The 15,607-nt window shown below is 41.6% G+C and overlaps 1 protein-coding gene across 4 annotated transcripts in view; it reads left to right on the top strand.

Annotated features, from left to right (window-relative positions):
- Nucleotides 1-15,607, top strand: part of plcb1 (phospholipase C beta 1) — a 954,845-nt gene that overhangs the window by 767,324 nt on the left and 171,914 nt on the right. For all 4 annotated transcript variants that reach the window (XM_072265525.1, XM_072265524.1, XM_072265527.1 and 1 more), the window contains 3 exons: nucleotides 1,404-1,486; nucleotides 2,842-2,926; nucleotides 6,647-6,824. In XM_072265525.1, the coding sequence (XP_072121626.1) occupies nucleotides 1,404-1,486; nucleotides 2,842-2,926; nucleotides 6,647-6,824 (346 nt within the window). The remainder of the gene's footprint in view (nucleotides 1-1,403; nucleotides 1,487-2,841; nucleotides 2,927-6,646; nucleotides 6,825-15,607) is intronic.

Below are 15,607 nucleotides of genomic sequence, written 5' to 3'. Positions count from 1 at the left end.
CCTAATTTGTTTAATTAGTCATAAATTGGTATATTAAATATTAGTTTAAAGAATTCCTATTGACATATAGATCCTTAGTGAATCATTGCTTGGATTTCTATGTACATTTTCACTCTTCTTGCCCAACCAAAGATATCTGGGAAGAGGAAATTATTTTGTTCCATGTGATTGACCCAACTGGATCAATGCTCCACAATGTTTAGAGAAATAAGAGAATATCTCACTTACACATGTAACATTCTTAAAGGGCCAATTATGTGCTGGCTTTTAATTACTTGGGGGGGGGGAGGTTGAAATACAAGTATAAGGAAGTAATTTACAGGACTTTGGTGAGATAAAACCTTCAGATCAGTTTGGATTTTTAATCTCCCCACTTTTAACCATAGTGTTAACCATTTTCTTGCAAGCATTGAAGCACAGAGTAGACCCCAGTCATATGTCTATTGCCTTCAGAGAACAAACCATGTTTCATTGCACCATTTGCACTGATCCTCATTGATCTTCAGCTGATTTCATTGCAGCATTGAAGGATTGTTTCCTAGGACTTCACAGTCCGAAAACTAGATTATCCATGTACAATTACAAGTGTACTGGCAATTATTATAACAAGATCTAGACTATTGTATTGGAGTATCTGAAAAACAGTTTGATGTTGGTGGGGGTGTATGGAAGATGCAGCTGCATTGTCTCCAACACGGTATACCAGATCAGTCTGAGCCAGTGCTGCTCTCTTTCCATATTCCTGTAAATTTTTCCTTTCAGGTACTTATCCAGGTCTCTGCAATTGAATCTGCCTCCTCTAATCCAGACCCAAATCACGTCCTGCATTATGTAAAAAAAAATCTCATTAACCTGTCAGTGAAGCCCTTAGAATTTGTGTAGGATACCTCAGCTCTCTTGAGAACCAAATTCACAGTTGCAAGTGAGGAAGTCCAGAATGTACTTAATTTGTTTTTCCTACTTCCCTGTCAGATGGATGAATGTTTCATTGTATATTGATGCAGCCAGGCTTAATTGAATGAGTTTAAAGTCTGCTTTGTGTTTTTTTCCTTCAGTTTTGACTTGAAATGCGCTTCTTCTCTTCTTTCACAACTTTCAGTCATGAATATTGAAACTTTTAAATCTAGTGTGAAGTTATGGCTAAATATGAAATGATAAACCAATTAATTATCATGCTTTCAAAGCAATGTGCATCATTTGGTGAGGAATTCAGATTGTAAGTGTCCAGTCCAGAGGATTTTGTTTTTATTTTAAGATGTAATTAATGGTTATAAAAAGTTTGTAAGATATTGCAGACACTCAACTATAGCTATTGAGTGGAGAAAAGTTGGCAGGTAGGATGGAGAATCAGATTATCTCCACAGATTGCAGCAAATGTACAAATTTGTTTCTTTGTCTTGTAGGAAGTAATTGAAGCTATCGCTGAGTGTGCTTTCAAGACATCCCCGTATCCAGTGATTCTTTCTTTTGAGAACCATGTTGACTCGTAAGTGCAGGCAACCCCTGCTTTATGCTGTTTGGGTTAAATAAAATGCTCCCTTAGAGAATTCATAAATTACTACCCAAAAATCTGAGCTAAGGAATAAAATTCACTTTCATGGAATTTATATGAAAGAAAAGCAAATAAATCAATACAATTTTATCTTCAACTTGCATTTCTTGACATATGTGCAAGTGACATAGAACCTTCACAGTGCCTTGAAGCATATATAGCTGGAGTATTGTTGTGCGGAGACACGGTGTACTAAGATGTATTTACCGTTTCCCGCTCCTCTGAGTTTTCAGACTGAACCGTGAGCAACTGGCTCATATACTGCTGAGACACAGGAGACTGCAGTTGCTGGGTTGAGAAAGCTGCAAACAGGCCTGAGTCAAACCCAATCCACACTGGAGGAGTACAACTTATATTCCACCTGTGTAGTCTGCAACCCATTGGCATGAATATTGAGTTTTCCAATTTAAGGTGAACACTCCCACACCTTTTTCTATTTTCTCTTTTCCCAGCCCCTTGCCTCCTTCTTCTCCTTCTGATGCTCCCATTTGTCCCCAAGCCCCAGCCCGCCGTCACCCATCTTTGACCCCGCCCTCTGCTGGCTCCATCACTTCACAGTTTTCCCAGCCATCCTCCATCTGGTTACAACTGTTATTCTCTTCTAATGGTTCCCATTCTCACCTTTACTTATTGGAATCCGGTTCTGGTAGTGTTTTGTGTTCCTGTTGATCTCCCTCCAGCAGTTTTCTCCCATCTTCGCGCTCTGCTCCACCACTTTGTTCCATCTGTTGTTTTTTTCTTTCCCCCTCTTTGTCTGCTTCCAACTATCATTCTCCTGCCACAGGCTTCCAACTCTACCCCCTGTGTACCTCCTCTACCTGGTGCCACATGCCCGACACACCCCTCTTCAGTCTGCTAGTCAGCTCAGAATCCTTTCTCGCCACTCCCCCTTCCCCTCTTTATGCTGGTCATCTATCTCACACCTCTGCATTCTCAGTCCAAATATAGGGTTTCAACCTGAGACATCGTCACTCAGCCCGAAATGTCAACTGTTTATTCATTTCCATAGATGCTGCCTGACCTGCTGAGTTCCTTCAGCACTTTGTGTGTGTTGCTCTAGATTCTAGCATCTGCAGAATTTCTTGTGTCAATTTCTTTCCTCCCTTACTGTTGAGATGGGGAGAAAAAAACTCAATAAGGAGGCTTAAGGGTTTCTTATGTTTGCAAGAGTTGGATGACGTTGAAAACATCAAAAAGAGGAGAAACTGAAAAAGAAGAGAGCACTTGTTATGTATGTTTCAGATCTGATTAGTATTGCTTCATCACAATTTGTATTTCTGTGCTTTTAGTCCCAAACAACAGGGAAAAATGGCAGAGCACTGCAGGTCAATATTTGGAGATGCGTTGCTAATAGAAGACCTGGAAAAATATCCGGTGGGTACATGATGCCTTTTCATTGCATTTTAATGACGTGCTTAATAAAATCATTGATTTTCATTCTTTTTTGTTTCATCTTTTTTGACTCTTGGATTAATGAAGGTTTAATCTTTCCGTAACAACATATGAGACAATGACTTTGTTCCGCTGTAATTAAAGTTTATGAAAGGCAAGTGTTTCTTTGTAGCTGACCACTTAAAAGACTACAATTTGCATTACAAAGTCAAGGGAAAAGGCTTCTCTCATGATTCCTCAGATTCACACGGTAAACTTGTGGTGTAAAATCTTCTGTTAATGTTATATTTACCAAAGTAATCTGTCCATCATCTCTTACTGAACACGCCCTTATCTAGGATTAGGGCATTAAACCAACCTAGACGCAAATATGAACTGCTTGCCTCTGTCAAAAATTGAATCTGCTGTAACCTTTTAAAGCACATATTGCACCAATCTTAATATTATGGACACTCTGAATTTTGTGTCCCCATCTTTGTGTCTTTTTATGTCACTTGCATCATCACATGCCCATTTTTCCTTTGAATTTTCAACCAAATTTTATCAGCAATCAAGCCTGTCCTCCTAATTGTAAAGATCAAACTGCCTGCTGATGCTTCAAATCTGAAGCAAAACCAGAAAATGCAGAGAACATTTAGCAGGTCTGAGGAAAGAGAACCGGGGTTAATGAGTAAGGTCAAAGATCCTTCTGAACATTAAGTATGTTCCTCTTTCCACAGATGTTGCCTGAAATGCTGAGTGTTTCAAGCATTTTCCGTGTTTATTTCATGTGATTGTGATTCCATGAGTAAAGCCACACTCTTCCACCCACCCAAAAGCCACTGATTTCCTAGGAGTTCCAAAGCGAAGTAAGTAATAGGCCAGGCCAAAGTGATCGGAGGATGACACTAGACACTAGAAAACTACAGCATAGTACAGGCCCTTCGGTCCTTGATGTTGTGCCAACCCATATGTTCCTAAAAAAGAAAGTACTAAATCCACACTACCCTGTAACCCTCTATTTTTCTTTCATCCATGTGCCCATCCAGGAGGCTCTTAAATACCCCTCATGTTTTAGCCTCCACCACCATCCCTGGCAAGTCATTCCAGGCACCCACAACCCTCAATGTGTAAAAAAACTTACCCATGATGTCTCCCCTAAATCTTCCCTCCCTTAACTTTGTACATATGTCCTCTGGTGTTTGCTATTTGTGCCCTGGGAAACAGGTACTGGCTATCCACCCTATCTATGGCTCTCATAATCTTGTAGTCCCCTCTCATCCTTGTACGCTCCAAAGGGAGAAGTCCCAGCTCTGCTGACCTTGCCTCATAAGACTTGTTTTCCAATCCAGGCAATATCCTGGTAAATATCCTCTGCACCCTCTCCATAGCTTCCACATCCTTCCTATAATGAGGTGACCAGAACTGAATGCAATACTCTAAGTGTGGTCTCACCAGAGATTTGTAGAGTTGCAACATGACCTCTCTACTCTTGAACTCAATCTCCCTATTAATGAAGCCTAGCATCCCATAGGCCTTCTTAACTATCCTATCAACCTGTGCAGTGACCTTGAGGGATGTATGGATTTGAACCCCAAGGTCCCTCTGTTCATCCACACTCTTAAGTAACCGACCATTAGCCCTGTACTCAGCCTTCTGGTTTGTCCTTCCAAAATGCATCACCTCACACTTATCCGGATTGAACTCCATCTGCCACTTTTCTGCCCAACTCTGCATCCTGTCTATATCCTCTTGTAACCTTCGACAACCTACAGCTCCATCCACAACTCCTCCAATCTTCGTGTCATCCGCAAACTTACCTATTCTTCCACCTCTTCATCCAGGTCATTTATAAAAATCACAAAGAGCAGGGGTCCCAGGACAGATCCTTGCGGCACTCCACGAGTCACTGACCTCTAGGCAGAATACTTTCCTTCCACTACTACCCTCTGCTTTCTTCCTGGAAGTCAATTTTTTATCCAAACAGCCAAAGTTCCACTGATCCCATGCCTCATGACTTTCTGGCTGAGTCTCTTGTGGGGGACCTGGTCAAACGCCTTGCTAAAATCCATGTAGACCACATCTACCGCCCTACCCTCGTCAATTTCTTTTGTTACCTCTTCAAAAAACTCAATTAGGCTAGTGAGGCATGACCCTCCCTTCACAAAGCCATATTGACTATCCTTGAGTAGACTGTACTTCTCCAAATGCTCGTAGATCTTATTCTTAAGAATCCTTTCCAATAGTTTGCAGACCATCGACGTAAGACTCACCAGTCTGTAGTTCCCAAGATTTTCCCTATTAAGTTTTTTAAACAAGGGAACTACATTTGCCATTCTCCAATCCTCCGGCACCTTCCCTGCAGCCAAAGAGGATTCAGAGATCATAGCTACTGCTCCAGCAATCCCTTCTCTCACTTCCCACAGCAACCTAGAGTATATCACGTCTGGCCCTGGGGGCTTATCAATCTTGATGTCTTTAAGAAGATCCAACACTTCTTCTTCCTTAATCTCCACATTGTCCAGCACACAGGACTGTTCTATTTCAACCTCACCCTGATCAAGGTCCTTTCCAATGGGGAAGGAAGACCCAGGAAATTCCTTTCCAACTCTGAAGGGTATGACCCAGGTGCTGGTCATTCAATAATTCGGTTCTGTCCCAACCTCCTTCCATGAAGTAATATCAGCCTCAATAGGAGACAGATCCAGCTTCCCTTTGAATCCACACCCTATGCACAAGTAGATGAACCGTGTGCGTGTTCTGGATACATAGCCCTCCGCCCGATTACCAAAGCTAGTGAAGGAAAGACAGCCATTCTGTCTGTTAAATCGATGTAGGCAGGATGGCGAAGTAACAGTTTATTTTCCCTGTGTCTTTTCTGCCTCATGGATAAAAGAATGGACAGCAGAACATTGTAACGAACACTGATATCAAAGTTAAATCCTCAGACATGGCTCCACCTCCTCAATCGTGTAAAGAAAGCAAACTTTCTGTCTGAGGATTGAAAGGAGCTGGTACTGAAGCTGGCTGTCAGCTGTGCTTCCTCAGTGTTGCATAACACTATCTGACATCCTAAACTCTATAATGCACACCATCACAAAGCAGGGGCACACTGTTTTCTGGGAGGACATTATCAACAAAGTAAGTGAAGGGTATAGGGAGCTTTTGTTCATTGCCCAGTTATTTTCCTGTCTATGGATGTGATTTCCTCTCATTTGTCTCATATGTGCTCATCTTTGTAAAGTACAAACACAAAGCACTGGAAACACACAGCAGCATCAGAGTTAACTATTCAGCTCAGTGACCCTTTTTGGTGATTAACATCTCTTTGAAGGTATAATAATGTGAAAATGAAAATTGGGGGATGGGACTTGGATGAGAAGGAAATAATTGGCAATCTTACTGCTTCATTTTCACCAACCATTTTAATATTTTATAGGCTTCATTGTGTTGTTCATAACAAAAAAAAGTGTGAGGTGAAGTGAAAAAAGAATTTATATAATTACTAAATCAGGGGTTCCCAACCATTTTTATGCCATGGACCAATACCATTAAGCAAGGTGTCTGTGAACCCGAGGTTGGGAACTCCTATACACTTCATCTGAAAAAAAATCCATACTCATAACTGAGTAATATAGAGTTTAATAAAATATTTGATTGTGACATTTCTCCTGTACCAAATTTGGATGAAAAGTTGTTTTAGCATTCCTTCTTATATTTTAGCTTGAGTCAGGCGTTCCTCTTCCAAGCCCACACGAGATGATGGGCAAGATTCTTATCAAAAACAAGAAGAAAGCACACAAATCTTCCGATGGTAGTGCCAAAAAGAAGCTGTCAGAGCAAGCATCAAATACATACAGTGACTCATCCAGTGTTTTTGAGCCCTCTTCTCCAGGAGCAGGTACGTTAAACCCAACTTCATATTTGCAGTGTGTGGTTCCTATTTCCTCATCGGGATGGGGGTTTGTCTCTGTAATGGTCATTGGACAAGGAAGCCAATCAATCTGTCTTTGAAAGTCTGACTAAAGAGAGCTAGTTCTTTTCTTCCCCATCTCTCTCTTGTTTCTTCCTTAACTCCATGGATGTTGCTTCATTTTTAAAAGTGATTTGAGATTCAAGTATTTGAGAAACGTCTGCTTGTCACCAATACAAAGTTTGTTGTACACCAATTTAACCCAATTTCTTTTCTCGTGCTCTGGTTTAACATGAGATGGGCAACTGAGAGTTGAACTGTATTGTGGATAAAGGCACTGGAGACTGCAGATGCTGTAATTTAGAGTGTCAAATGCAGAAATCAGCATGTTAGGCAGCTGTTGGAGGGAGGTAGGCAGCCAGTGTCTCAGGTCGAGACCCTTCAACTGGTGCGGGTGAAAGTTATCCATCTGAAATATTGACTGTACATTTCCCTCCGCAGGTGCTGCCTTACTTGTTGAATTCTTCCAATATAATTCGTGTTGGGAATGAGTTTCCTTATGTGATCCTGCATTTATTGGTTAAAGTTTCTCCAGAATTGCCTTCCAAATTCCCAACTGCTGTCACCAAGAAAGACCAGGGTAGCACACTTATGGGAACATTGTCACTTCCAGGCCCCACTCCGTCTTAACTGAGAAATCTCAGTATCCTCTGCATTATCATCAGATTTAAATCTTGGATCCACTTTATCCTCTGCAACAACATTATGCCACTTCTTCAGCAGAAGGACCGCATCACCATCTTCTCAATGGCACAGAGAGATAGGTGATGAATACTGCCCAGAGCAAAGCTGTACACCTCTCAAAAAAAAGTATAGGAATAAAGAAAATTACTATCTGTCTAGGGTTTATATTTGACAAGTATTTGTATCCGATCAGTAGCAGAATCCAACAGTTGTCGTTTCTTAGGGCTTCCATGCATCTTCTGCACTTGACTGTCCTGTTGGCCAAAGTCAGGGATTTGGGAGTGAATTGCCATAGTAACCAAAGTGAGTAACTGGGGAATAACAAGGGAAACTCATTCCGAGTGCACTTTTGGCTTTCATTTTGCTAAACCAGGGCATGAAAAAAAGGACCTGGTTAAAATTAATGATAGGTAACTTCAGGATTGATTGCATTATATCGGTGCCACAAAACGACGAATTATATGTCATATAAGTCAGTGATAATAAACTTTATTCTGATTCTGAAAAGATGCTCTCAAATGATTGAATCATATGCAAGATCAAGCAAAATATGAAGCAACACCTTATGAGCTTAAGAAGACACAGGATCGAGTGGTTCTTTGGAGACAGGCTGTATTGACGTGCTCAGGGGTCTGATGCAGGGTTTTGAACCAAAATGTCCACAATTCCTTTCCTCCAACAGATTCTGCTCAACAGACGGGGCTCCTCCAGTAGATTCTTTGTTGCAGGAGAGAAAAAGATGTTGGGATGGTGGGTTAAGGAGGAAGGAGCAAGCCTAAAACACTGGAATATTTTTGTGTCTCTGGGTGGCTGAATTCATAGCTGCCACAAGCAGGCCAAACAGGAAAATTAAGTGACAACTAAATAATTTGCTGCACTAATGCCAGCTACATCAGCTCTGTTATGTAGTGATGGGTTAGGCACCAACTGAGTAATAGAATAATTCTAATTTCAAGTGAAAATAATGGAGACTGCCTGAGTTTGAGATCGATTTGGAGACTAATTTTTTCATTTTCACACGGCCAAAGTATGAAAAATTCTGATCTAGAGGTGATATATGGACAGGGAGAGTGCAGGAGCCAGAGGCAGTGCAAAAAATATGTATTCTTAAATGAATATCGAGAGTGTAGACCAAGAGCACTTAATGTTCATTGATGATGGCTTTCAGCTGGACGCACATTCTACTCAACGTAAGATTGAACACTGTCTTTGTGGATTTGACTGCTGCACTTTCTCAAGCTGTTATATCATGAGATCAAATACGCCAAGTCAGCTCTGTGGTTGGCTGCATTACAAGAAATATTGGCCTGCAGAACTCTTTATCGAGTCAGCCAAAACTTAGGCTCACTCAGATTTGTAATTGGATAAAACAGATGACAGATACGTTCTACTTTTACATCTGGTCGCCTTCAAGTCATTCCTATTAAAAGTAAGGTTAACCATTAACTGCCGCATTGGCCCACCATAAGGGGGCTGGAAGGCACGTAAAAAAATAATAGAATGGTACTACCTTTCCTCCTGCATCTGTGTGTAGCTTGGCATGTTAAGTTATTGAAGCAGTGAACCAGCATTGCATCCCAAACATTATAGAGGGGAGCATTCTCAGAGGTGGAAAGTATCAGTGTTTAGGTCATGGTTTGGGATGCAATCCATCATCAGCAATCCCCACCACCCAGATCCTCTTTTCTCACAGATGCCATCGGGTAGAAGGCACAAGAGCCTCAGGACTTGCATCACCAAGCATAAGAACAGCTACTACCCCTCAACCATCAGGCTCTTGGATAAACAGGGATAACTAAACTCACTTGGCCCCATCATTGAAATGTTCCAACAACCAATGATCTCATTTTAAGGACACTTTATCTCATGTTCTCAATATTTATTGCTATTTATTTATATTTGTATTTGCACAGTTTGTTTCCTTCTGCTCGCCGGTTGATCTTTCATTGATCCTGTTATAGTTACAATGCTATAGATATGCTGAGTATGTCCAGAAGAAAAAGAATCTCAAGGTTGTATATGGTGACAGATATGTACTTCGAAAATAAAATTTACTTAGAACTTTGAAAAACAAGCCGCTCATCCAGATTCTGAAACGTGCAACTGGGATATGCATAGTTTTAAATTTAACCACATCCTAATGTTGCGCCCTAAGGTTTACTCATAAACTTCCCTCCACTTTTTATTAGATTTTAATTTTTTTGTTATTATCTCAAATCCTCAGAATGCTGTATTTTGTGGAACTGCAGGCAAGGCAGAGTGGTCACTTTATTGTGGAATATGACAGAAAAAGGCATTGCTGGAAGAAAGTTATGGAGCAAGTCTCCCTGCCCTGGTATTTTAGCTAAGAATGTCATGTTTGAGGCTGAATGGCCCCATACTTAGACTGACGTTGAATTTTCACTCACTCGTAGATCGAGGTGAGTTCCTCTCGAAGCCAAGCCTTCCAACCAGATGGTGTAAATGAAACAGTAACCTGCTGCCTTGATAGGGACTTATTTGACTCACCTAATGGACTCCTTGAGGCAGTGCTTTTCATGAGCAAAAAGTGAGACTCCAATGCTACGCTGGGAGAGAGCAAATTGAAATGAGTAGCTGAGATGAACCGACAATAGTAAGCATTTCCAAAACAGACATACAGCGAGGAGCCACCCCGTTAGGAGTGCTGGACTTGTGTAGAGCCCCCGAAATAGGAATTCCAAGCCTTGTGGGTAAAGTGAAGAAAGGTAGGTAAGTTTGGTCAGTTTCCATAAGACAGTACAGCACAGGAAAAGGCCCGTTGGCCCAGAATGACTGTACTGGGCATGATGCCAAATGAAACTACTCCCTACCGTCTGCGGGTGATTCATGTTCCTTCTTGACCTGCTTATTCGTGTGCCTGTATAAAAGCCTCCCAAAAGCAATTATTGTATCTGCTTCCACTACCATCCCCGGCAACACATTCCAAGTACATGTGCAAAAAAAACTCAACCTGCACCTTCCCCTCCCTTACCTTAAAGCTCTGCCTCCCAGTATCTGACATTCCTACACCAGGAGAAAGATTCTGGCTGTCCACAGTTCCTCTGCTTCGCACAATTTCTTCAGCTCTTATCTTCCCAGCGAAGAAGGCATGCGTGCCCTATGTCTTCCTTACCATCCTATCGACTTGCATTAACACTTCCAGGAAAGCATGGGGACGCCAAGATATCTCTGTACCTATATTGTTTAATTATTTTAGTGTTTTGTGAATTATTGTGTTTAATTCTTTAAAGCATTCAATAATTTTTATTTTCTTTATTATATCAATCCCGTTTTTAACATACTTTTGAATATTGGAGGGCTGTTACAAAGTTTTAGCAGAGATTGATCAGAGATTTCTTTGCCCATTCTTCCAATCAGTCTAAGGCCTTCTGTAGCCTCCCTATTTCCTCAAAACTACCTGCCCCTCCGCCTATCTTTGTATACTTAGCAAACTTTGTAACAAAGCCATCAATCCATTCATCGAAATCATTGACATATAATGTAAAAAGTATCAGTCCCAACACAGACCCCTGTGGAACACCACTACTTACTGGCAGCCAACCAGCAAAAGCTCCCTTTATTCCTACTCTTTGGCGCCTAGCAATTAGCCACTGCTTTATCCACGCTAGAATCTTTCCTGTAATACCATGGGTTTGTAGCTTGTTAAGCAGCCTCATGGGTGGCTCCTTGCAGAAGGCCTTCTGAAAATCCAAGTACAGAACATCAACCAATTCTCCTTTGTCAATCTTGCTTGTTAGTTCTTCAAAGAATTCCAACAGATTTGTCAGGTAAGATTTTTTTCTTGAGGAAACGATGCTGACCGGCCTGTTTTATCATGTGCCTCTAAGTACCCTGAGACTTCATCCTTAGCAATCGGCTCTAATATCTTCCCAACCACTGAGGTCAGACTAACTGACTTATAATTTCCTTTCTTGTGCCTCTCTGGCTTCTTGAAGAGTGGAGTGACATTTGCAATTTTCCAGTGCTCTGGGACCATTCCAGAATCTAGTGGTTCTTGAAAGATCATTACCAATGCCTCCATAATCTCTTCAGCCACCTCTTTCAGAACCTTGGGGTGTACACCATCTTGTCCAGGTGACCTATTGGCTTTCCAGTTTCCCAAGAACCTTCTCTCTGGTAATAGTAACTTCACACACCCATGACCCACATCTAGAATTCCACCGTACAGTGAAGACTGATGCAAAATACTTGTTCAGTTCATCTGCCATTTCCTTGTCTCCCATTACTACCTCTCCAACATCGTGTTCCAGCAGCTTGATATCCACTCTCACCTCTCTTACACTTTATATATGTGTAGAAACTTTTGGTATCCTCTTTAATATTATTGGTTAGCTTACTTTTGGATTCCATCTTTACCTTAATAACTTCTTTAGTTGTCTGCTGCTGGTTTTTAAAATCTTCTCCATCCTCGAACTTCCCCCTAATTTTTGCTCTATTATATGCCCACTCTTTGGCTTTTATGTTGGTGTTGACTTCCCTTGTTAGCCATGGTTGTGTCATCTTGCCTTTAGAATATTTTTTCCTTTTTGGGATGTACATATCCTGTGCCTTCCAAATTGCTTCCAGAAACTCAAGTCATTGCTGATCTGTCATCATCCTTGATAGTGTTCTTTTCCAATCAATTCCGGCCAACTCCTCTCTCATGCTGCTGTAATTTTCTTTACTCCACACTAATACTGATACATCTGACTTTAGCTTCTCCTTCTCAGACTTCAGAGTGAATGCAATCATATTATGATCACATGCTCTGAAGGGTTCTTTTACCTTGAGCTCTCTAATCAATTCTGGTTTATTGCACAACACCCACTCTAGAATAGCTGATCCTCTAGTGAGCTTAACCACAAGCTGCTCTAAAAAAAACATCTCATAGACATTCTGGAAATTCCCCCCCTTCGAATCCTGCACCAACTTGATTTTCCAAGTCGACCTGCATACTGAAATCCCCCATGAATATTGTAACATTGCTCTTTTGGCATACATTTTCTATCTCCTGTTGTAGCTTGTAAGACCACATCCTTGCCACTGTTTGGGATCTGTATGTAACTCCCATCAAGGTATTTTTATCCTTGCTGTTCCTTAGCTCTATTGACGACAATTCAACACCTTCCGACCCTATGTCACCTCTTTCTAATGATTTAATTTTATTTTTTTTACCAACAAAACCATGCCACCCCCACTGCCTTCCTTCCTGTCCTTTCAATACAATATGCATCCTTGGATATTAAGCTCCCAGCTATAATCTTCTTTCAGCCATGATTTAGTAATGACTACAACATCATACTTGCCAATCTGTAACTGTGCTGCATATAACCATATAACAATTACAGCACGGAAACAGGCTATCTCAGCCCTTCTAGTCCATGCCGAACTCTTAATCTCACCTAGTCCCACCAACCTGCACTCAGCCCATAACCCTCCATTCCTTTCCTGTCCATATATCTATCCAATTTAACTTTAAACGACAACATTGTACCTGGCTCAACCACTTCTGCTGGAAGCTCTTTCCACACAGCTACCACTCTCTGAGTAAAGAAGTTCCCCCTCATGTTACCCCTAAACTTTTGTCCTTTAACTCTCAACTCATGTCCTCTTGTTTGAATCTTCCCCACTCTCAATGGAAAAAGCCTATCCACGTCAACTTTATCAATCCCCCTCATAATTTTAAACACCTCTATCAAGTCCCCCCTCAACCTTCTACGCTCCAAAGAATAAAGACCTAACTTGTTCAACCTTTCTCTGTAACTTAGGAGATGAAACCCAAGCAACATTTTAATAAACCTCCTCTGTACTCTCTCAATTTTATTGACATCTTTCCTATAATTCGGTGACCAGAACTGTACACAATACTCCAAATTTGGCCTCACCAATGCCTTGTACAATTTCAACATTACATCCCAACTCCTGTACTCAATGCTCTGATTAATAAAGGCCAACATACCAAAAGCTCTCTTCACCACCCTATCCACATGAGATTCCACCTTCAGGGAACTATGCACCATTATTCCTAGATCCCTCTGTTCTACGGCATTCTTCAGTTCCTCAGTTCCACCCAAGTATCCTCCTTAGACGAGTCCACTAATCTATCCTGCCAGAGCACTGCTGTTATATATTCTCTGACAAGCAATGCAACACCTCTCCCGCTTGCCCCTCCTATTCTATCACACCTGAAGCAACAAAATCCCGGAATATTTAGTTGTCAATCACACCCCTCCTGCAACCACATTTCACTAATAGCTACATCATCATATTTCCAGGTATCAATCCATGCTCTAAGCTCATCCACCTTTCTTACAATGCTCCTAGCATTAAAATAGATACATTTAAGAAACTTTCCACCTCCCACTCTTTGTTTATCCATCTACCTTATTCTGTATACAGTGAACATTCTAATGTGATACCTTTGGTCCCGTATTCACCCTTTTCGATTTTGTCCACCTTTTACGTTGCCCTATCATCACCCTCTCCTTGCTGGGGTCTCATTATGCATTGCCTCTGTTTGTAAACCAACAACCTCATCTTCAGCACTATCACTCCAGTTCCCATCCCACTGCCAAATTAGTTTAAATCCATCCGAACAACTCCAGTTGACCTGCCCTCGAGGATATTGGACATCTTGGGTTCTAAGTGTAACCGGTCCCTTTTGTACAGGTCATATCTTACCCTAAAGAGATCACAATGATCCATAAATCTGAAACCCTGACCCTACACCCATTCCTCAACTATGTATTCACCTGCCAAATCAGAAACAAGAGAAAATTGTTTCTGCAGATGCTGGAAATCCAAGCAACACACACAAAATGCTGGAGGAACTCAGCAGCCCAGGCAGCATCTATGGAAAAAAGTACAGTCGATGTTTTGGACCCAGACCCTTCGGAAGGACTGGAGAAAAAACGCTGAGGAGTAGATTTGAAAGGTGGGGGGAGGGAAGAGAGAAACGCCAGGTGATAGGTGAAACTTGGAGGGGGAGGGATGAAGCAAAGAGCTAGGAAGGTGATTGGTGAAAGAGCCATGGAAGAAAGAAGGTGGGGGGAACACCTTTCAAGGGAGGCGTTGGGCAGGCAAGGAAATAACATTAGAGAGGGACAAGAGGATAGGAAATGGTGAAGAGGGGGTGTGGAGGCATTACTGGAAGTTTGAGAAATCGCGTTTACTAGAAATTTGAGAAATTGGTGAGACCTGACATAGATTGGGAGACCGCTTCACCGAGCATCTACGCTTTGTCCGCTTTCTGTCACCAATCAACTTCCTAGCTCTTTGCTTCATCCCTCCCCCTCCAAGTTTCACCTATCACCTGGCGTTTCTCTCTCCCCTCCCCCCACCTTTCAAATCTACTCCTCAGCCTTTTTTCTCTCCAGTCCTGCTGAAGGGTATCGGCCTGAAACGTCAACTGTACTTTTTTCCATAGATATTGCCTGGTCTGCTGGTTCCTCCAGCATCTTGTGTGTGTTGCCAAATTATCCTTTTCTTACCGTCACTGGCACATGGCACAGGCAGCAATCCAGAGATTACTACCCTGGAGGTTCTGTTTCTCATCTTTCTACTTAGCTCCCTAAAAATTCTCTTCAGGACCTCCTCACATTGTCTATCTATGTCATTGGTGCCAGTATGTACCAAGACTTCTGACTGCTCACCCTCGCCCTTGAGAATGCCATGGAAGTGACCCAAGACATGGAGGCAACATATCATCCGGGTATCTCTAGCGTGACTACAGAATCTTGTATCTGTTCCTCTGACTAAGGAATCTCCTATCAACACTGTAGTCCTCTTCACCTCTCATGATTAATGCCCAATTTAATGAAAGATTTAATAAATAACATGGAATTCATGGAACTTGTTTCTTCCATGACTTTATGGGCAACTTTTTACTACAATAGTACTGTTGACTGTCTGCAAGAAAACTCTTCATTTTGGAGGTACCATGTTCCACATTTATTCTTGGATGGGAATGTTGACTTGGTGTCCCATCAAGCTTAAGATATTTACATAAATATTAAGTGCAGTTGTAT

The sequence above is a fragment of the Mobula birostris genome, chromosome 8 (genome assembly GCF_030028105.1).
Source record: "Mobula birostris isolate sMobBir1 chromosome 8, sMobBir1.hap1, whole genome shotgun sequence".
In the NCBI taxonomy this organism is placed as follows: Eukaryota; Metazoa; Chordata; class Chondrichthyes; order Myliobatiformes; family Myliobatidae; genus Mobula; species Mobula birostris.
Note: the sequence above shows the minus strand (reverse complement) of the source record. Positions and strands in the feature narration are given on the sequence as shown.